This window comes from Anolis sagrei, chromosome 4 (assembly GCF_037176765.1).
Source record: "Anolis sagrei isolate rAnoSag1 chromosome 4, rAnoSag1.mat, whole genome shotgun sequence".
NCBI classification, from domain to species: Eukaryota; Metazoa; Chordata; class Lepidosauria; order Squamata; family Dactyloidae; genus Anolis; species Anolis sagrei.
In genome coordinates this window covers 20610918-20634986 of record NC_090024.1, presented here as the reverse complement: position 1 = coordinate 20634986, position 24069 = coordinate 20610918, and the positions used below count along the sequence as shown (strand labels likewise).

The window sequence follows — 24069 nt, the reverse complement described above, 5'->3', positions numbered from 1 at the left end:
TGTTCTGTTTGTTTGTTGTAAGTTAAGGTAAAGTTTTCCACTTGTTATTAAATCTAGTCACGTCTGACTCTGGGGGGTGGTGCTCATCTCCATTTCTAAGCCGAAGGGCCAGCGTTGTCCATAGGCCAGCGTTGTCCATAGACTCCTCCAAGGTCATTTGGTCAACATGACTGCATGGGGCACCGTTATCTTCCTGCCAAAGCGGTACCTATTGGTCTACTCACATTTGCATGTTTTCAAGCTGCTGGGTTGACAGAAGCTGGGGCTAACAGTGGCAGCTCAGCTTGCTCCCCGGATCTGAAACGCAGCAAGTTCAGCAGCTCAGCGGTTTAAGCCGCTGCACCACTGGGGACTCCTTTGTTTGTTGTAACTCAGTAAAACACGGAGTTAATGTGGGAATGGGGGGTTTTTTGGGCAAGTTTTGCTTTCGTCTCTCTTTTTTAAAGTTATATTTTGTACAATGCACTAGAAAAACCTAACTGTTAAGACTAGAGACCTACTTCTTTTACTCTCCAAAGAATTTACATTACAAAATAAAATGTTAAAGCAAGTCATTAAAGAAACAATATAATGGAGCAAATCTTTTTGGATTTAGAACTCCTTTAAAAACCAAAACATACTTTTTAAAAATATTACTCTTAATTTTGCAGGCCTGTAATTTTCAAAGGAGTAATCATGTTAGTCTGTTGTAGAAAAAAAGTCCTGTGTCAGGTTAATAGTTACACTTACTTTGGCATAAGCCCATGACATTTCATGGCGATAATAAATTGATTCACCTTTGAAGTGCCACAAAAGAGCACTCAGAAATGCATTGACTTTTAATCTAGGCGCCCGTCCAAACATCTTTATTCCAGGAGCTCCCACAGCAAACAGGAGGGTGGCCAAATGCCATTCCCTGAAAACTTGGAAGCAATCACTACAAAACACAAGATTTTCAGGTGTAGGAATATCCCGGTTCCTAGCCAAAAATCAGCATCTTCAAATGTCTGTATGTCCCTGCATTCAGAAATCACAGGACTTTCTTATCTGGGTTGACTCCTGGGTTTTAGATGTCTGTTCCTGATTGCTCAGTTCCTAAAAAGAAGGTGACAGTTGACTAGAAGGCAAAAACTTTGTGTGCCAGAAACTTAATGAAACATGTGGAGGGCACATTTTCTCTGTCCAGGACAAAGTTGTGGCCCTCTAGTGAACGTTGTACATCTTTTCATAATAACAGCTTACTTACTTAGGTGATCCTTCATAGTCCACGGATGATGATCCTCCAAGCGTAGTGTCTTGGCAGTGAATTAGTAGGTGGCTGTGGAGCCCTATTCTTGATCCGCAAGTTCTCCTGCAGTGAGGATATTAGTTTCCAGGTGGAAGGTGGTCCTGGTCAGGGTTGGCTTGCTGCACCTTCCTCTTGGCAGGTTTCTTCCTTTTGCCCTCCATTCTTGCCCCTTTGAATTCTGCAGCACTACTGGTCACAGCTGACCTCAAGTTAGAGCAGTCAAGGGCCAGGGCTTCCCAGTTCTCGGTGTCTATGCCAGTTTTTAAGGTTGGCTTTAAGCCCATCTTTAAATCTCTTTTCCTGTCCACCAACATTACTTTTCCCATTCTTGAGTTGGGAGTATGGTAACTGCTTTGAGACACGATGATTGAGCATTCAGACAACGTGACCAATCCAGCAGTGTTGATGGCGTAGGAGCATTGCTTCAATGTTGATGTCAGTACACTGACATTTGTCCGCCTGTCTTCCCAAGAGATTTGTAGGATTTTTTGGAGGCAACACTGATGGAATTGTTCCAGGAGTTTAGTGTGATGTCTGTAGACAGTCCACGTTTCACAGGTGTAGAACTGGGTTGGGAGGACAACAGCTTTATAAATAAGCACCTTGGTCTCCCTATGGATGTCACGATCCTCCTGCTTCATTCAGAAAGATGTTGCACTCCCAGAGCTCAGGGGTGTTGTATTTCAGTGTCTATGTTGACTTTTGTGGAGAGGTGGCTGCCAAGGTAGCGCCTTCCAAGCAAAATAAAAACAATAAGAACAATCAGGAACAGACATGCATAACCCAGGAACACCCTGTCTGCACAGATGGCCCTGCAGCTTATATAACCCAGGAACAGAACTTATACTATGTTTCACATCTTTTCACAATAAGAGCTTACTTCAGTGATCCCTCATAGTCCGAGGATGATGGTCCTCCAAGTGTAGTGTCTTGGCAGTGAATTAGTAGGTGGCTGTGGAGCCCTATTCTTGATCTGTATGTTCTCCCACAGTGAGGACATTGGTTTCCAGGTGAAATGCGGTCCTGGTCAGGGTTGGCTTGCTGCACCTTCCTCTTGGCAGGCTTCTCCCTTTTGCGCTCCATTCGTGCCTCTTCAAATTCTGCAGCACTGCTGGTCACAGCTGACTTCCAGTTAAAGCACTCAAGGGCCAGGGCTTCTCAGCGGAAGTCCCATGGTAGCCATCTTGGGGGATGCAAAACCCCACAACAAAGCAGCAAGGGTGGATGACAGAGGCAGAAATCCTGGGACCAATAGGACTGTATCTGGATATCTTCCCAGGCCCCTGTCTGGGACTGTTCTAATTGTTCTTTTGATACTAATACCAGCCTTTGCTTCTCATAGATGGCACATTCCCAATATAGCTTTTCCAGTTATGGCTACAGTTCTGAGCAGCCCTGGTGGATCTGGCCAAGGATTCATCTCAGCCAGGTTGGACAGCTTCAGCAGATCCAAGGTCCTACTCCACCACCACATGTTCCCTTTAACTCCCATCACTGAAATTCAGGAGCATCTTACCAATAGAAGCTAATATTTTAACTAGTTAGGAGGAGACACACACGCTATAGCTCAGAGACTGGGTCTGAAGTTCTTTGCACATTGCAGCACACTGAAGCAAAGACCAAAACAAACCCAAAGCAATTTGCAGTTTTAACAACTTTAATTTAAAACTTTGCCAAGGACAACAAATAAAATTTGATTACAAAAAAGAGAAGTTCTCTGTACAAAAGAAAGGAAGTACTCGATTCACAATGGAATCCGCCATTGTCGGTATCAACTTGAGAAAAAGGGGGTACATCAGGTGAACCAATGAAAGCCGTGGTGAGCAGTCAGAACCAAAGGGTGAGTTTTTAACCTCCAGGAAAGGCACGTGGCAAACTACCATCACCAGACTGATGCAAATCATTGATCTGAATGCACCAACTGCACATTATGGAGAAAGTAGACCAGTAGACTCCCCACAGATCTGTTTCATGTGCAAGAGCCACATCCAGCTTTGAGAGGCATACAAGGCATAATATTCCTCCACAGAATTGAACAACTACAAAAAGAAAATCTCTAGTGCTGGTTGCATCATGGCAATCTTACGTGGGTTACTATATGCCCTTTCTCAGAGCATTTCAAGGCAATGTAATGTACAGTTCAGATAGAACCAAACAGCTTCTGATTTATTTTTTTCCTTTTACAAATGTGCATATTATGTGATTTTATATATCACCTTCCTGTAGAATGAAGAGGGTTGATACAGCAATTCTTATTGCCAAAGAACCAAATTATAGTTAATTACATCATTGAGTACAAGCCACTCATGTTCCAAGACTTAAGATCTGCCCAGCTCTTCCGATTCCTTACATTAAGGCCAAACTCAATCATTCCGAAATATTGCTATACTGGGTTGCTGTGAGTTTTCCAGGCTGTATGGCCATGTTCCAAGCTCTGAGGATGCCTGCCATAGATGTGGGTGAAACATCAGGAGAGAATGCTTCTGGAACATGGCCATACAGCCCGGAAAACTCGCATCAACCTATTGATTCCGGCCATGAAAGCCTTCAACAAAAACACATTGCCATACTTTAAAAGAACCACTGTTCCCAAGACGGAACAGAACATTACATCTTTAACTTCTACCCATTCATACACGAAAGTTAACATGTTATAATGGAAGGAATTGTTTGAATGTAGCTTTTCGTGGCTCTAGCTTTTAAAGAAATCTCATGGAACATGTTCAGCCTTATAATTCCTGCCAATATGCATTCAGAAGATTGTGGCATCTGCTTTTTCTGGATCTCCAAGTCCACTCTGACACCTTTGTATGAACGCCACATACATTGCAGTGATTAATTTATCTAGAGTTCCCAACAAGGAAAATCCAGATCATAAAAACAATCCTTCACTTCACAATGAGATCCTGTTTTAGAAAAGAAAATTGGCTTGGGTAGAATAACACTCACATCCTTGGGACGTATCCAGAGAAGGAATATCATGCACAGAAAGAATGCTGGATTAAGTCAAAGGTGTTGCCAAAGGCTTTCATGGCCAGAATCACTGGTTTGCTGTGTTTTTTGGGCTATACAGCCATGTTAGAGTAGCATTTTCTCTTGACATCTGAAGATGGAAGTCACCGGTGCAGGTGAAACGTCAGGAGAGAATGCTACTGGAACATGGCCATGGAGCCCCTGGTAGCACTATGGGTTAAACCCTTGTACCGGCAGGACTGCTGACCGATAGGTCAGCGGTTCGAATCCAGGGAGAGTGGGTTGAGCTCCGTCAGCTCCATTTCCCCACATGAGAAGCCTTCCACAAGGATGGTAAAACGTCAAACATCCAGGCGTCCCCTGGGTAACGTCCTTGCATTCTCTCACACCAGAAGTGACTTACAGTTTTCCAAATCACTCCTGACACAAAAAAATGGCCATACCTCCCCAAAAGCTCATAGCAACCCAAAAAAGGTTTTTGTAACAGTTTTGATAATGCAACTCCTAGTACTAAGAGCAAAGTTGGGAGTTCAGGTTTAAGAAATTGTTTAAGTCTATGACAATGGAAGATAGTGGTAAAGAAGACAGCAACCAAAGTTTAAAGTATAACCAATCCTTCAACTTTTTGACTTTTTGCAGCTTTGATTAAAACAGGCATCCTCACACTGCAGCCCTCCTGCTGTTTGGGCCTTCAACTCCCAGAATTCCTGACAATTGAACAAGCTTGTTAAGGCTTCTGGGTGTTGGAGGCCCAAACAGCTGGAGGGCTGCAGTTTAAGGATGCCTGGATTAAAATGTTTTCTTTATGAATCTTTACGTCTTCCAATGCGACTTTAAGATTAACTTCTACTTGCAACAAACCGTAGAGTTGTGTTGGTGGACCTAAAGATTTCTAGGGAGGTGTTCTCAGGTTTTTTAAAAGCAGTGTTTTATTCACAATTTCTCCACTTTTGCAGGAGTTCTGCACTTTGAACTTTAGTCTTTGTGGAAAGCTGACTGTATATTCACTGCCTGAACATACGTCCTCTTTTGGATACTAATCAGGTTAACTACTATTATATGTATGGAAGAATTTGAAAAAGAACAATAGCTGCCTTTTTCCAATTGGTGCCTTCCAGGTGTGTTGTGTTTACAACATAATAATCATGCTATTTGGGGATGGTGGGAGCTGTTTTCTAATATATCTGGAGGGCATTAATGAGATGCAGGAAAAGCCACATATCACTAGAATTAATGAGAAAATTCGTATTCTGGGCAGTGGGAACTTTATTAATATTTCATTAATTAATAACATAAATAAAACTTTAAAAGCAATTGCAGGGTTTATTATGATGAGGATAATTTGAACAATTCCTTTATCCCAGTGGTTCTCAACCTGTGAGTCCCCAGGTGTTTTTTGGCCTACAACTCTCAAGAAATCCCAGCCAATTTACCACCTGGGAGTTGAAGGCCAAAACATCTGGGGACCCACAAGTTGAGAACCACTGCTTTATCCCTTTCTGTTAGATTGACAAAAACAGACACTTGATTAATCTAAGACCATCACTGCAGGTTTGTTCACACTTTCATAGCAAAAAAAAACTCCCATAAGGACACCGTTCCTTATAAATTCAGAACAACAGCAACTATAGATGTATAAGAGACAGTTGTTGTAAGATCTAAAACACAATTACTTCAACTGGGCTTCCCTTTCTTGAGCAGCTACAAAACCATACCTAGTAGCACAACTGGAAGAACAGCTATTTTTAATTCCATTTTGCAGACAAAAATATTGAGAGAAGATAAAATTAACTGACCTGATTCTGAAGAAAAGGTGAATGAGATCAAGACTGCTGCAGGGTTTCTTGGCTCAACAAGTAGGCAACACTATTCAACACAGCTCAAAGGAGAGAAGAGACCAATGGCAGTAACAGAACAGGTCTCTTTCCACCGTCTGAACAGATGGAGAATAATTCTCATATAACAGTCATTAGTAACTCCACACATTTAGTGACAGCACACTTATTTCTCACCATTAAATTAAGAAATCTATCTTTCAACAATTCTTGAACATTCTTTAAGCACATAATTTCTTCAAATACGAAATATGGCCAAGGAGTGAGGAACAATGGTCAAAGAGAAGGGAGGTGTTGAAATGGCTTTATTAAGCTCAGCAGCACCTTTTTGGTTGCACTTTATTGCAAATCAAAAGAATATTTTGTGTTACCTATCCAACACATATGCAGTCACTCTGCCCTTTACACGCCTGCAGAAAAGATGTGATATTGTTCTCAAGTCTACATGAAACCCCAGAAACTTACAGGCATCGAGGAACAAAATGCATTTTATGAGAGTCATATCTATACTGTTTATTTACTCAGATGTAAGCCTCACTAGGTTCATAGAATCACAAAGTTGGAAGAGACCTCATGGGCCATCCAGTCCAACCCCCTGCCAAGTTCAATAAGACTCCCTCCCAAAGGATTGTGACACTTATTGCATCCAGTTGTTATGCCTATACTGCAAATGTATTGGAAGAAGAAGGTGCATATTTTCCAAATAGAAATTAACAGTCATACTTTCATTTCTGTTAGAGCAGTTTAAATTATTATCTCTCCTGATGGAAATATATCTGAATTAGTCAAGCAGTACTTGTTGCTCCCCCCTTTCTCCCCAAAGTCTGTGACTGCTAAAGAAAGTAGTTACATATACCTGCAGCGATTCCATTAACTTTAGGTGAACTTTAAGCCTTTTCTGAATTACATCGGGAAGGAGAATAGCAAGGCTGTGACCAAAACTGTAGGCTAGATGCCTCCGACATTGAAAAGAGGCGTACAAGATGGTTGGAGTAACATTAATTCACCTGAGGAGCTTGGTAAAAGAAAGTACACGTGCTAGGCAGTATTAAAAATGTGAGTTTTCTTTTTAATGGCAGCATTGAGTTGAGCAGTATTCAAGAGCCCACAGGAAAATCTCTCTTGTGCCTTGGAGCTGTGCTGTCTTCCACCAGGGACAAACCAGGATTCTCAATGGGTTCCACCCAACAGTACTACAGCAAACATGGACCTTGAATACACTCCACGGTAGGAATCATTCCCATGTATGATTGAAGGTGTTCCTCTCTCACACACACCAAAACGAAAAGAAAAGAAGCAGAAAGTTTTTTCATTAATCGCCCAGCCGAAAGCCCTGCCCCCAGTTGTGTCTTCCGTCACCCTGCCGGTTGTCTGCCGGTCTGCGCATGCTGGCAGGGGGAACGCCAAATCCCGACACTCCTCCTCTCCTGTTGGGCAGCCAGTGGTACCTGGTGGTCAGAGAAATGCAAAAAGAAGAAAAATTAAGATGTATGCCTGTGCACCATCACTCTGGCTTAGGACTTCTATACCTACTGAACCGTAAAGGTTAAACGGCAACCAACCAAAAGGTGAAGCTAATGATGCAACGATCTCAATGGTCACTAGAGTTCCTTGCATTCTAGTTTCAGACCTTCCAAAACAGCTAACGTTTTGAGTCAGAGAAGCATTTTAATAGCTCAATTCCAATTTAGATTCCATCAAGGATTTAAGCAAATTGCATAAATATTACACTTTCTCGCTTACTCCATTCAGTAAGTTACCACATGTTAAATCAGCAAGTTGCCCATCAATGGCAAAGAATATTTGGGCAACAAGTTCAAAAATACACAACATCTGACAAATTCTCAAGCAATTACAGATCTCAGGGAATGCTGGCAGCTCTCTGTAAATAGCAAACCAGAATTCATCCTTTGGCTTCAAAATAGATAAAACCAGGATACTGTTTTGAGAGCAAGCACATGAACTTTTGCTACCCTGCTCTCTCCTTGGATGCCTTTATTGAGTTGTGGCTTCATATGCATGTGTCTTTTTGCCCTCTCACCATCTGTTCTCCCTCTCGCTCTGATTAAACAATCATTTTATTTTTTTCTCTGTGCATTTTGCTACTGCGTTTTCAGAGTTTAAGCCTGTTCACTCCTATTCTATCCCTAGCCTTCTGTAGACTGAGTCTCCTTCCACTTTTGAGAATTGAGCTTTGAGCTGTTACTTTTTTGGAATTTTTAACTCCCAAGTCAGGATAGTCACCAGTGTGACCAGCCCACTTTTCCATGTATAGACAGAAACCCGGTCTGCATCACCTCTGTGACAAATGCAATATTTTATATCACCTCACTTTGGCATTACATTCTGTTTCTCTGGAACGAAGTTCAGGAGGCATTATTTTGGGTAATGGCCATCTAGCTGACACTGGCCCTCTACTTATATAGTAGTCAGCACCCCACATTTCCTGGTTTGACTTTTATGGGTTTGATTATTCATGGATTTGATGAACATGTTTATTCTAGGAATCTCTAATTCCTCCAGTGCAACTTAATAGTCAATCTCTACCAGAATCCAATCAAAGAATCACTTGAGTAGCTAGAGATTCCTAGAACATCACCCCAGGAATTTCTAGGTTCCTCCGAGTGACCTGATGATCAACTTCCAGTAATTTTTCATTTGCATGTTTCACTTTTGTGGGAGTCCTCTGCCTGTAATCCCAATGAATGTGAAGGGCTGCGTGCAGTAGCTAAGTTTTTAAGATTGGGCAGAGAACAACATTGACAGATGGACATTATAACAAGGGACACGAAGATGGATGTGGAGCAACTATCAGTATCATGGCAAAAGTATTGTGTACATTGGCAATGTAAAGAGGGTATATTTAAATGCTGTATTTACAAATAAGCATGCTTAGGCTGGCACTTTGCAGCAAGAAGTTCTGCCTGAAGGCAGATGGGCTCTTTCCAGTTTACCTGACAACTCTATCATTTTTTTTCCCTTTCTCGTTTTGACTAATGGTGTCTGTTTCACCTCAAAATATCTTCCTCTCTTTTGTTTCCAGTGTTCTGCTCAAACATAGCAATTTACTCATTCACAGTTTCGTCTTGCTTTGTCACCTAACTTTTCTCACTATTGCTACTGCAAGTTTTTTCCAATGAGATGATTCATCAATGTTTCCAAATGCAAAGAGATCTGAATTTTTTAAAAAGGCAAAAAGCCAACTTACAAGAACTGAGGCGTTGATAGGAAATTTCTTCCTCCCAAGTCCATTGGATATTTAAACATTAAGAAGAAATACAGATGACCGACTAGGTTGCCAATTAGCTCATTGATGATACTGTGGGGACAAAACACTGACTATTACAAAGTAGAATGATTTCTGTGACTAATCTGCAAGGATCCTAAATATGTACAGATACTTATGCATTTCCCTAGGATTAATCTACTAATCATTCTGTGTTGATTGAAGACTAGGCACTCATTTAAAAAGAAATATATCCTGGAATCTTTGCAAAAAATGTGGGAAAGGGATTACAGGAGCTAATAACTATATGCCTTAATATTACATTTGAGAACTAAAAAGAACCAAACACCAAGCTCTTGGGAAACAAATGCTTTTTACTTATTTGTGTTTTGAAAGTCACATAGTTCACCTTTATATCCTTTGGATTCCAGATGCTAATAGTTACTCATTCTCACCACTTCACACCCAGGAGGCAGAGAAAAATGTGGAAGGGTTAAGAGAATATACCAGAGATATTTTAATGCACACTATAGAAATAGTTGGACTTTAATTCCATGATTTGAATTTTTCTCAAGTCTGATACAAAAAGCTGAATCATTTTAGCAATTTTAACTAGTCCAGCATGTAGCCAACGATATTATGTAGGGACTAGATGGAATAAGCAAGTGTCATTATTCTGGCCAAAAATCAATCCCTGAAGCAATATATGTGAAAACTATAGAGGAACAAGCTGGTATGTCTGTTTTAAAAGGTTCTTTCATTCCTATGCCCACCTTTCACCTTGAAAGAGACAGGACACAGAACTATCTCACACATATCACAGCTTGTAGCAACCTAAGCAGCAGTGATCCTATACAGAAACATCATTAGTTCTCTGCAGAACCTTTTTCCATCTAGATTACTCAGAGAATAATCTACCAAGCACAACCTGAAAGCTGAGGCAATTGATGAGCCAGAGACATAAGGAATAAATGCTGCTTTCTACTACCATAATTTCTCCTTTTACAACATATTGAAATGGTTTGGATGTAATTCTGGATATGAGTACATGTTGTATGGACCCAGACATACTCTAACAGTATTCAGGAATACTTACGAGCCTCCAATGATGTAGTTGAATCCCAGAATAACCCAGGGTAAATAGCATGCCTAGGAAGGCAATAGTATACATGAGGTTTTTATGAACCAAAATGAAAAAAGTTTTAAATAAGCAGTAAGAAAATCTTAAAATTGTAGAGGTGGAAGACACTTACAAGAGCCACCCAGTCTAACCCCCTGCCATGCAAGACATACAATCAAAGCACGCCTGATAGATGGTCATCCAGTTTCCACTAGAAAGCCTCCAGAGAAAAGGGCTTTAAAGGAATTCAGAAAAAGACATTTCAGAAGACTCTGCTTATTCAATCTTGGAACTTACCTTAAACCGTGTTCCAAACCAAAATGACACCATCATGTCTCTATTCAGCTGGGCCCAAACATAAAGAACAGACATGATAAGAGGGATCATCAGCAACTGCAGGAGAATGAAGAAACAGAAGGGTTGTTGATGGCTACTGAAAACTCACACAACCAAAGAAAATCTGACCATCGTAGTAGAAATGGGTTGTGCCATTTTAAGCCTCCTTATTCAGAACTATCATTTTGGTGCTTGCATAAGCAGACCCTCAACAAAACAGGGGTGTTTATTTATTTATTTATTTTATTTGCTTTATTTTTATACCGCATTTTTCAGCCTAAATCGGCGACTTAATGCGGTTTACAATGCAATTTATATAACAATAACAATTAGATTAAAACACAACATACACAACAGACAATACAAGACAAACAACGTGGTCATCAACGCCTCAGTAAAATCAGATTCCGTTCTCATAATCCTTCTACCATTCCTTTGTTCATTTATACCGTCTTCATGAGTTCAGTTGCCTTGTTGACCGAACGCCTGTTCATAGAGCCACGTCTTGACCTTCCTCTGGAACTCCAGCAACGAAGGGGCCTGCCTGATGTCTACGGGTAGGGCATTCCATAGCCGAGGGGCTACCACCGAGAAGGCCCTGTCCCTCGTCCCCGCCAGCCGCACCTGCGACGCAGGCGGGACCGAGAGCAGGGCCTCCCCGGACGATCTTAACGTCCTCATCGGTTCATAGGTGGAGATGCGTTCGGAGAGGTAAGCAGGGCCAGAACCGTTTAGGGCTTTATAGGCTAAAGCCAGCACCTTGAATTGTGCCCGGTAGCGGATTTGCTTTCAACAAAATCTTTAAAAATAAGTGAATGTGACATATAGAAGTGATGCTGTGAAAGGAGAGTGTTTTTCCTCCACAGAAGAATCAACAGTAGGACCTTAAATTAAAGGACCACGTCATACAACACATTTCGTTAGCCATGCCTTGAACCTAACTTTTAATATTTTTGCAAAAAAGTGAACAGATCTCCTTCTGATTCTTCTTGCTTCAGTTTATAGCAATCCTAATCATAGGATTTCCTAGTACTCATTTATCTAAGACTGAGAGAGTGTGACTTCTGCAAAGTAACCCAATGAATCTTCAGGTTTAGGGTGTTTGTGTGTGTACTGTGTGGTCCCCACATTCTGTTCTATTGTTGTAAAATATTTAGGAAAATTGATTATGAGAAAGATCTATACATAGAGGTTTGTGGTGAAAGACAGGCAGGCCTTACCTAGAGTGGACTGAGGACAGGCCAAGTGCTGCTCTCAGATTGGGGATTCGAAATAAAGCCATTCCCTGTGACCAAAAGAGACTCTTTCTCTAAGCACTATGACAGGAAAAAAAACTCCTCTCCAAAATGCTACTAATTTATTTTATTTGGGGCGGGGGAGAGATTTCTTTTCTCACTCTGGAAATTCAGAAAGGAGAAAGTGCCAGGGTTAAGAGAAGCTTGGGTGGTTATATGTTAAATTCTCATGGCTCATATAGGGCACCCCCTTCTCTGAGCTAGAGAACCACACATTAGTCCCTGCTGATGCTCTTATAAACTTCCAGTCAAGATCTTGGCCCCAAGTACCTCAATACAGCAGCAAATGTGTGTGTGCATGCATATATGTGTCTGTCAATCTCAAGAAGCCAACCATTATAGGAAAAAGCAGGGGGAGGGGGGAAGACATACGGTGAACGTACACTTACCTGCATATTCATTGCCAAGCCAGTAATCTTTCATTGTTTTAAGGAAAACCATCAATAGTGCTGTGAAAAAGATTTGATACTTAAAACCTTTTGAGCTAGACAAAATCAGAAATAACTTTGGCATAACCTGTTCCATTGAGTACTGTCTTTTTAGCTCAGATCAACACACAAGGATACCAAAATCTGTAGATGCTCAAGTCCCATTATATCCAATATTTTGAATATGAATATTTTCAAGCCATGGATAATTAAATCTGCTGATATGGAGGGTCAACTGTGTTTATAAACATTTTTCTCAATTCTAATGTTTACAGCTATCCCTACCCAACCTCACCAAACAAAGGAGGCTGCTATTATTACATAAGGTGGGGGAAATGACAGTGGCTTCCTAAGGTGACTCAGTGGATTAGTGAGTGAACCAAGGTTTGATCAGGACACTTTGTGTCTCCCACGCAAGACTCACACCACCTCCACAGCTGCTCTCCATGAGTTCAAATATATTCAAGATGTTGGTAGCAAAAATAAAGGATACAACTATGCAAATCCAGTTGAAGAGAAGCATGAACACATAGTCGGCAGGCCTTCCATCAAAAGCACCTGTGAACAAAAAAAGGGTTTTGTGTGAGATAAGCAGGTGTTCTGCTTTAATTCCCCAAGACAAGAGGCACAATTTGGCTCTTCAGGGCTATGATTATACTGCAACTTTTGTTTCAAGGAAGAAAAAAGTGGCTGCTGTGATGAAAAACCTGCAGGAAAATTCAGCAAGACTTTATTCAAAATCATACTGAAAAGTATGATTTGAATAGACTCCTCAATATGATCCCTTTGATTCTGATGGATTGTGTTGTCAGGTGTAGAATGAAAATGATAAATTATCTTCCTTTTAAAAATGGACAGATTTATATTTTCATTTTTCAGGCAAAACTAAGGGTTTTGCAAACAAAAAGTTTATTGTACATTAAACTGATGATTGGTCATTGTTTAAGTAAACGGAAACCTGTACATTAATTTTACTTAGTATCATACACTGAATGAGTTATGTAATATAGAAATAAAGCTTTGCAGTGAGCCTTTTGCTAGCATGAGACTTGCTCAGGTACGGGACTTGTCAGGCCACTCTGTATGCACTGTATGTATCAGTGTGCTAAGCTTAGTAGGCCAGGTTTGGGTGTGCTTATTTGCACAGCTGTAACTAATCAGAATCAACATTTAATACAGCAAGCTAACATTCTGCAAAGTCAAAGGCTACACAGAACCAAACATACTTACTAGACCCTAGCCCTAAAATTATAGCCACAGAAGTCAGTCTAAGGCAGTGGTTCTCACCCTGTAAGTCCCCAGGTGTTTTGGACTACAAATCCCAGAAATTCCAGTCAGTTTACCAGATATTAGGATTTCTGGGAGTTGAAAGCCAAGATATCTGGGGACCCACAGGTTGATAACTACTGGTCTAAGGCGAGTAGCTACCGGAGCTTAGTACATAGTTTGTCATTCAGACTTTTGCTGAAATGCAGCTGCCGATATGAATACCAAAAGCTAGTCGCTAACTTCTATCACCTGTGCAGGGCCAAAGAAACTAATATAAATCTTAAGTTTCTTAACTACTTGCCAGTCAAGAGAACTCTTTCATACACATTAAATGGATGTCCTTTGGTCCTCCAACCTGACATGGGACTCAACTAAAACATGTGGAAACAAACTAACAGAGATAATGCAAAGGACATGCAACAGAAGAACAAATAGCTCTTTCCTCCTGTTTTACAGAATTGATTTCAAGCAGTTTTCACTTACATTGCAAAATGGCCAATTTGCTAGATAAATTTGGGCCTTCTGGTGTTTTGGACTTCGACTCCCAGAAATCTCAGCCAGTTTAGCATCTGTTAGGAATTGTGGGAGCTGAAGTCCAAAATAACCAAAGATTGTGAACCACTCTTACAGAGCCTGAAACCGTAATCTGACAAGCCACTTGGCCATGTCCAAAATTCTGTTTAATTCCGTGTCTGTTGGTATTAAAAGGCTGATAACTTATTTTCTTCCTTTCAAGTATATAAGCTTTTTTATTCCTGAAAATGTTCCAATATTACTTTTTATATCTTGTTTTTCAGGTGTTATGGCTAAAAGATCATAGAATGCACTATTATTTTAAGTAAACAAGTAACAATAACCCAAATTCCTGCCCTATCATGGTTTTCTGTGAATAAGCAGCCTGCTTGTGCATATAAAATATTGGTTACTGCACCAGAAAGTAGTTTGAGAAAAGGTATCATGTTTACCAACAACCAAGAATGCATAAGACAACAATAAATACAGATACAGTTTCTCTATACGGTTGATCATCTCTTATCCAGAAATCCAAAATCTGAAATTTTCCACATGGATGGCTATGTTGGTGACAACTTTGATTTCGATGCTTCAATGTACACAAATTTTGTTTCATACAGAAAATTATTAAAAATACTGAATATAAAATTGACTTATGCAAATACAGGAAGCAAAAAATGAGAAAACTCAAAATCCAAAACACTTCTGGTCCCAAGCATTTCTGATAAGGGATACTCAACCTGTACTCTTTCATAAAACTAGCCAAATTAGTGTCACAAGATATATTCAGACACTTAGAAAAGCAAGTGTATGGGAACTTGTATCCCTTAATGTTATTTCAACAGACTCTACAAACAGCTACATATTTAAAGATAAAGTACCTGTTTCCAGCCGAGATGAATACTGATATAAAAAGTATAAATTCACCAAATAAAGAAACCCTGTTCCTGGGCCAACAGGGAAATAGAAGGTTGCCGTTATTGGCCTCCAGATCTAGTGAAAAAGAATGATAGGAGTTCAGATTAGTAACACTCTAAGATTATACAGTCAAGTAGGACAACCAGTAGTCAGGAAAATTACCCAGCTCAGACATTATGATAAAAGCATGGTTTATCATGATGAGAATGAGAGAGACAGGTTCTCATGTTCCTCAAACCTCTTCTGGTTTGGCTCCATGGGGATCTGAAGCTTTCACATCCATGTATTAATGTGACCCAGTTATTATTTTCTTCAATAAAACCATGACAATTTATGATGATTTGGGTAGTACAGGTAGTTTGCTTTAAACAAGCCCCAGGTTAAACAAAAATGAAGTAAAATGGAGGGATCATAACAACTAGAGCAGTGGTTTCTAACCTTTTTTTAAAATCAGGTACCACTTGACTAGGGACCACTCTCCAACATTAGTACCAAAAGAGTTATGAATCAGTTTTTAGTCAACTTTAAATTTGGTTTGGTTATTTGGGGTGCTGATTCAGAAAACTGCATTGGATAGACCACATCAGCTCTAGTTTCTGTTACAGAACATATGCCATCCAGTAGCCGCCATCTGCTCACTCACAGAAAACAATTTTTAATAATCGAGAGCTGATGCGGTCTATCCAATGCCATTTTCTGAATCCCAAAAAACTCCAGGAACAGGCCTAAAACGAAGACAGCAAGATGCCTCCACTTCCCGGTGCCTCCTCCTTCCCGGCTCAGGAGGAGGGAGGAAGAGGAAAAGCAGCAATCACAAGAGTTGTTGTCAGGCCTTTCATAGGTAGTCAGCAACTCCCCTCCCGACATCCCCGCTGCCTGGGTACTATAAGAGACCAGTCGCTCTCACTGCAATGGTGTAGTAATGGTGAGGCCACAGACCATATTTTAGTTCTTAGGGACCACAGGTTGGGAACCACTGATATAGAGGAACTCCAAAGTATCTGGACATTCACAAAATATTTAGGAAAAACTCAAGTAGTGCAATGAGTATGCTCACTATATTACCCTTGAATTACTGGCTGGTATTTCAGGGGAGAAATGAAAAACTGGAGAGTGAAGCTGAATGGAGTACCCTGGAAAAGACCAGGGTTGGCTACAGTATGAACAGAAGCACTCCATACGGTAACATTTTGCTTAAAGTCATATTGTTTTAGACTAGTTGCACTTAATTTGTCACAGGTACAGATTTGTTTTTTTCTTTATGCTGAATCAGAATGGCTGATGCAGGAATTTTAATTTCATACATTGTCTTTTAGAAGTCTTATGGTAGAACACTATCTCAAATATAAGTCATCAAGATATTTGCCTGCACAGCTGTTTTCAACAGTTTCCGCACCTTGCCCATGTCGTTCCACAGAAGAAAATGTAAACAAAATACAACTGACAAACACCTTCAGAGTGATTTCAATTAGGATTAAATTATTTCTAATCCATATCTTTATATTCAATCTATAATCAGTCGTCTTAAGTAATTTTTCCAGTTTGGCTTGTTAGCTATTTTTAGCCCAGTCTTGGTGAAAAGCAAACAGGCTACTTGCATAATTAACACACTCGGGAGACAACCTCCTTTGAGGATTCAATTTGCCCATGCCATAGAAATTACAAGCAGCAGCATATCACTCTGGGATTGCTTGCCTTCCACGTGCTGTTTTGCATGAGCTGCATCAACAGTCTGCCGTGCTCATGAACTTTAGTATATCTCCACCTGTTTCACGGAAGTCCCTGTCTATCACAAGAATAACCCTACTAAGTGAGCAACCAGCAGCAGCCAGATAAATGGCAAGGGCCTGGCCATTTGCTACATTTTAGAAAATGGGTTATTATCTCCAGCACTTGATGGACTCTTGCCTTCATGGATACTGTCTCCTTCCATGCATAACTCAGTTTAAAGCCCTTCTGATCCGATTTGTGAGGCTCTTCGCAAAAACGTATTACTTGCCAGAAGTCCCATCGTCATGAAACCACAGATCATGTCCCAAGAAACCAAAACATTCCCAGTGGCACAATCTGTGGAGCCAGTTGTTCAACTTGAGTATACTATTTCTCTCCCTTCCTGTGCCATGTCCTTCAACTCAGAGAAGAAACAGCAACTTGCACATCAAAGTCCTCAGCTTCTTATCCAAAGCCTTGCAATCCGACTGATGGTTATGTGAACCAAAAGGAAGGGTAAAGGGGTCTTAATTAGCCTCTCTGCTATATCATGTATTTTTGCCCCAGGGAGACAGCACATCTCTCAAAATGCAGGGAGAGACAGTTAATTAATTATTCATCCTCCTCCTCCTCTTCTTGTAAGGTTCACAAATCACTACCTCTGTTCCCTTCAGCAGAAGACCCCTACCACTACTACATGTCTCCTCTGGGGACTGGCATGGGCCATTTCATGTACTGAACCTTCCAAGGTCACCTGTGTTATGGAAATTCACCCAAAAACTGCAAAAAAAACCCCCCAAAAAACCAAAAATCAGCAGTTTGGCTTTCTTGCGGCACAGTAGAAAGCTATTAGTGTAGCCAAAAGAGATTCTTGAGCTTAAAGAAACATGAAATGCACTTTGCCCAAGAAAATCCCATTCTCCCTAGTATGCTGAAGAGTAGATAACCAGGTCGCAGGTTGCTGGACCTTCTCTTACACCAGGGCCATCAAACTTGCACTTACTTCAGGTGTACAGCAATCTGCATCCACTTTGACAAGAAGACAAACATACCACAGATGTTGCAGGTGGGCTCTTTCACCACCTATATCCAGTAAACTTAGGATGGATCTACACTGCTATATAATCCATATTATCAAAGCAGATAATCCAGATTTTATATGGCAGTGTAGATTAAGCCTTATGTAGGTACTGAAAGAGAACTCTAGACAGCCACCTTCAAAGCCTCTTTGCTAAACACCTTTGTAGTTTAGCCAAAGTCCTGTTCACCAAGCTCCAGAGACAGGGGCTGCAGCTATATAGAGCTAATGGCAACTAGACTGCCAACCTCAGCCTTCACTCAATTCCTCCCAGCGCATTTTCCTCCCCTAGATCATGTGCTAAGTAAGAGGACCTTGGCGACAGAAAATAGGACACTAACAATAGAAAACTAGCAAAAGCTTGTCTTGACACATTATCAGCAGCAATGCACTCAACATAGTCTTACATCTCAGTGAAATATCCAATCCCATCATCACAAAAAAGACAGTATCAAGGTGAAACTTATAAGGTTCAAGTATGAGTGGCTGGCCACTCTAGCCCTCCAAACATAAACAGGATATAAGTCCTCCAAAATGCACACTGATATTATAGTCCAAATCTTGAACTCCAGCCTTTGCTTCTCACATTATCAACTGAACTAGAAATGGATGAAAACTTCACATTCAGGAAAGCAATGCACATTTATCACTGTTATCATGACGTTGCAGAAGGTCATCAAATCTAATTGCCATAGAAAAATTTTTCCACTTAATGGGGCTTGAGCATCCACAAGAGATCCTGGAAGCCAACCCCAGTGGATACAGGGGACCCACTGTAGCATTGCTTAGTAAAGTCAGTGGATACCAACTTTAGCTGATAGACTAGAAATAGAATCATGGAATCATCAAGTCGGACGAGATCATAAAGGTCATCCAGTCCAACCTCCTGCTATGCAGGAACACACAATCAAAGCACCCCTGACAGATGGCAATCCAACCTCTGCTTAAAAATCTCCAAAGAAGGAGATTCAACACAATTCCACATGATCTCACTATTTTTTTTAAATCAAAATTCCAATACAAAAGACATGACTCACTGGAAAGGATAATGCTTGATATAATGGCATGCTCTTGGAAAAGAGGGGGATCACATGACAAGTGTCTTGATTACATTTAGGAAGCCATGGCCCTAAAACAGGGCAGGTGATGACCAGGGAATTTGGATATCTACCTTTCAAGATTTGATGCAGCCTTAGACTCGAGTAAATATGGGTTATTTATTCTGCTTTTTGTTATTTTGCTTGCAAAGGAGTAGAGGTAGGAGCTACACAGAGAGCCAAAATGTACTTCTCAAACAAAGATTGAATTCAGCTACATTAACGTCCTTTCCAAACACCACCAACATATATTTGAGCACTTCACTTCTGCAGAAGACAGAAGAAATACATTTCTTCTGAGTGACAGAAAGAAGTTGAGGCTCTCAGGAAGATGGGTTTACAATCAACATAAAATTATTTGTACGTTCTCCAGTACATCTAGAGGTCTCATTGCAAATAGAACAGATGAGAATATGAATCTATAAGTCACCCAGTCCTGTACTGTGTTACTGCACTGGTTTACACACACCTTCTCCTAATATTCCCAATCTATTTATTTATACATATACTCTTCTTCAAAGTGATCAAAGTCCCAGAATCTTAGTCTCAAAATTATATTGAAAAGCCTATTGAAACTATCAAGCTGATGTCACCCAAGGAGCTGTATGACCAGGCCATGGCCCAAGGGCACATGATGCAATCATTCTGCCTTAGCTCACAAATCTGGATCTTGTCAGTTGCATGGAAAGATATCATGAGAAGTGCCACTGAAAGAAACACATAATATAAATGTTGTTGTTAACTGCTATCAAGTCAACAACTTATGGCAACCCTGTGAATAAGAGACATCTTGTTCTCAACAGCACTGCTCGAGTATTGCAGGCTCAGATCTGTGTCTTCCTTGACTGAATCTATCCATCTGGAATACAATCTTCCTCTTTTCCTACTGCCATCTACTTTATCAAACATTATTGTATTTTTCCAGTGAGTAATGTCTTCTCATGATATAGCCAAGACATGTCAGTCTCTTGGCTTCTAGGAGATTCAATGTGCTTGATCATTTGTTTCCTTTTAAAACAGGCATGGACAAACTTCGAGCCTCCAGGTGTTTTGGACTTCAAGTCCCACAATACCTATTGGCTGGGGAATTGTGGGAGTTGAAGTCCAAAACACCTGGAGGGCCAAAGTTTGCCAATGCCTGTTTTAGAAAAATGATTTCAGCTGGTTTTTCTTAATAAAGTGTTTTGTTCTTTTACTTGAGGTTCAGCATTGTTTTGCTAGAAAAAGGCAAAATATGATAGTGATAAAGTGAATCATGGCCTAAGGGCACGTGATGGTACCATCCTGCCTTAGCTAGTCAGTTGCATGGAAAGGATATCTGAAGATACCACTGACAGAAAAGGAGAATATAAACATAGATTTTAACTGCCATCAAGTCAAATTCAATTTATGGTAACCCTATGAATAGGAGACGTTATCAACATCACTTCTCAGTTCTTGCAAACTCAAAGCTTTCTTGACAATCCAACTGGAATATGATCTTCCCCTCTTCCTATTGCTTTTGATGTTACCAAGCATTATGGTAGTCATATCTTATCAAGATAGGATGAAAGTATGACAGCCTCAGTTTAGTCAACTTTACTTCCAGGAAGAGTTTGGGCTTGTTTAGCTGTAGGACCCATTAATCTGGCATTTTAGCAATACATAGTAACCGTAGAACCCCTGTCCAGAACCACATTTCAAATGAGTTGAGTATAAATGAGTTGGATATAAAGAAGTTAAAGCTCTGAATAAGTAAACGATTAAGTATGCATTTGAAGAACAAACCTAAACTTCAGAACCCAAATGCCAAGTGTCTCTTTCAAAATTAATTGTAAAAATAGAAATACTTCATATAGTTTTAAGATGTGATTGAAGGTTGACAGGGTACATGATACCCATGTTGGTTCTCCTGAACCTCTCAGCAGCTTTTGATAACATTGACCATGGTATCCTTTTGGGTCGTGTCACTGGCATGGGACTGACAGGCAATGTCTTACAGTGGCTTTGGTCCTTCCTGGAGGGCCATATCCAGAAGGTGATGCTGGGGGTCTCCTGTTCGATCCCCTGGCCATTGACCTGTGGGGTTCCTCAGGGTTCCATTCTGTCCCTCATTCTGTTCAACATATAAATGAAACCGCTGGGAGATGTCATCCGGAGTTTTGGTGTGCAGTGCCACCTATATGCGAATGACACCCAACTCTACTACTCCTTTCCACCTACAGCCAAGGGAGCTGTCCTGACCCTAAACCAGTGCCTGTTATCAGTAACGGTCTGGATGAGGGCAAACAAATTGAAGCTTAAACTAGACAAGACATAGATACTCCTGATCAATCGTAAGGCAGACCAGGGAATGGGGATCCAGCCTGTGATGGATGGGATCACAGTCCCCATGAAGACACGGGTTCACAGTCTGGGGGTCCTCCTGGACTTGGTATTGAACCTGGAGGCCCAGGTGTCAGCGGTGGCCAGGAGGGCCTTTGCACAATTAAAACTTGTGCGGCAATTGTGCCTGTCCCTTGGGAAGCCAGATCTCGCCACGGCAGTACATGCCTTAGTTACATCCCATCTGGATTACTGTAATGCAATCTATGTGGGGCTGCCTCTGAAGAGTGCTCAGAAACTTCAGCTAGTACAAAGAGCTGCAGCCAGGTTGCTAACTGGGACTGGCTACAGGGGCGGGCCAACTCCCCTGCTATAGCAGCTCCACTGACTGCTAGACTGTTTCCGGGCACAATTCAAAGTACTGGTTATTATCTTTAAAGTCCTAGACGGTTCAGGTCCAGGCTATTTGGCTGACCACATGCCTTGTATAAACTTGCTCGAGCCCTCAGATCTTCAGGAGAGGCCCTTCTCGGTCCCACCTCCATCTCAAGCTCAGTTGGTGGGAATGAGAGTGAGCCTTACTTCTCGGTGACTGCCCCTCAACTTTGGAACTCCCTTCTTCTTCTTCTTCTTCTTCTCAGGGAAGCCAGAATGGCCACCTCCCTGCTGTCCCTCTGTTCATACAGGCTTTTAAAGATGAAGGTGGTTAAGATCTAATCAGGGAATGCTATCGTTTTTAACTTTGAATATGTTTGATGGATTTTAACTGTGATTTTTAATACTGTTTGTCTTATTCTGTTTTAATGTTGGTATGTTTTAAATTGTGTACTAATGCTTTTATGTCTCTTTGAGTCTCTTTGGGAGAGATAAAGTGAGGTATAAATATAATAAGAGTAATAATGTTTAAATATTTGAAAAGATGTCACACTGAGGAGGGGGCAAGTTTGTTTTCTGTTATTTTAAAACAAGCATTGGCAAATTTGGGCCCTCCGGGTGTTTTGGACTTCAAAACATGTTCAGCTTGTGGGCTGCTAAAACACCCAGATCCCTTTTCTACCTACTAGTGCAATTAAAACCTACTTTCGTCTCTCCATTCCCCTGTCCAAATACAATACATGGCCTTCTCACCCAGTGTTTTTAAACTTTTAATCCTTGCTATCGGCCCTGCCCACTGTGGTTTATTCTCTGTGTTTAAATTATTGTGATTTTACATTGTTTATGTTTATTTATTTTGTTTCTTGATTTTATTTTATATTTTACTGTCGCTGTATGTTGTTTATTTGCATTGCTGTGCTGTTGGGCCTGGCCTCATGGAAGCCACCCCGAGTCCTCTTGGGGAGATGGTGGTGGGGTATAAATAAAGCTTATTATTATTATTATTATTATTATTATTATTATTAATTCAAATTAGAATCATAGAATCATAGAATCAAAGAGTTGGAAGAGACCTCATGGGCCATCCAGTCCAACCCCCTGCCAAGAAGCAGGAATATTGCATTCAAATCACCCCTGACAGATGGCCATCCAGCCTCTGCTTAAAAGCTTCCAAAGAAGGAGCCTCCACCACACTCCGGGGCAGAGAGTTCCACTGCTGAACGGCTCTCACAGTCAGGAAGTTCTTCCTCATGTTCAGATGGAATCTCCTCTCTTGTAGTTTGAAGCCATTGTTCCGCGTCCTAGTCTCCAAGGAAGCAGAAAACAAGCTTGCTCCCTCCTCCCTGTGGCTTCCTCTCACATATTTATACATGGCTATCATATCCCCTCTCAGCCTTCTCTTCTTCAGGCTAAACATGCCCAGCTCCTTAAGCCGCTCCTCATAGGGCTTGTTCTCCAGACCTTTTATCATTTTAGTCGCTCTCTCTGGACACATTCCAGCTTGTCAATATCTCTTTTGAATTGTGGTGCCCAGAATTGGACACAATATTCCAGATGTGGTCTAACCAAAACAGAATAGAGGGGTAGCATTACTTCCTTAGATCTAAACACTATGCTCCTATTGATGCAGGCCAAAATCCCATTGGCTTTTTTTGCCGCCACATCACATCACAAATTACAAGAAAATAAATTCCAGGTAAACATTAGGAAGAATTTAGGGAGATAGCTTGGCAGTGGAATATGTTGCCATGGAATGTGGTGAAGTCTCCTCCTCTGAAGGGGTTTCAATCAGAGACTGGCTGGTCATCTGTTGGGGGTGCTCTGATTGTGCCTTCCTGAGTGGCAAAATAGGGTTGAACTGGATGGCCTTTGGGGTCTCTCCCAACTCTGTGATTCTGTGGCAAAGTCTAATCATGTTCCTCTCCTGACACCATTCTGACACTCAGAAAAGAAAGAAACACCCCTCCAACTACGATTCCCAACGTGCAGGTGTCACAGACTACACTTCCCAAGACGCAACGCGCCAAGCCTCTATGTGTTTCTATGATCCAGGGCGCGCAATGCATGCCGGGACACGTAGTCCGGCGCGACCCTACCTGGAAGCGGTTGAGGAAAGCGTCGGGCCACAGGAAGAGATAGACGGGGCTGATGAGGCCTAGCTTGCCGAACAGGGGGACCGCGATGGAGCCGGCAAACCAGTAGCGGGTGATCAGCGGGATGCTCCGGAACCACTCGCCGAGATCCGACATCTCGCCGTCGCTGAGGCGAGGCCTTTCCTCCTGCCGCTGACACCGGGGCTGTCTCTTTCTATTGCGCATGCGCGAT

The 24069-nt window shown here is 41.2% G+C and overlaps 1 protein-coding gene across 1 annotated transcript; it reads right to left on the bottom strand.

The window, feature by feature from the left end:
* Positions 1 to 7123: 7123 nt before the first annotated feature.
* DERL1 (derlin 1) lies at positions 7124 to 24062 on the bottom strand. The gene is made up of 8 exons (XM_060775837.2): positions 23841 to 24062; positions 15144 to 15255; positions 12974 to 13038; positions 12442 to 12468; positions 10719 to 10814; positions 10398 to 10450; positions 9284 to 9394; positions 7124 to 7523 (listed from the first exon to the last, which is right to left on the bottom strand). The coding sequence occupies exons 1-8, from the start codon at positions 24060 to 24062 to the stop codon at positions 7388 to 7390; spliced, it is 822 nt and encodes a 273-aa protein (XP_060631820.1). The 3' UTR covers positions 7124 to 7387.
* Between the last annotated feature and the right edge of the window lie 7 nt (positions 24063 to 24069).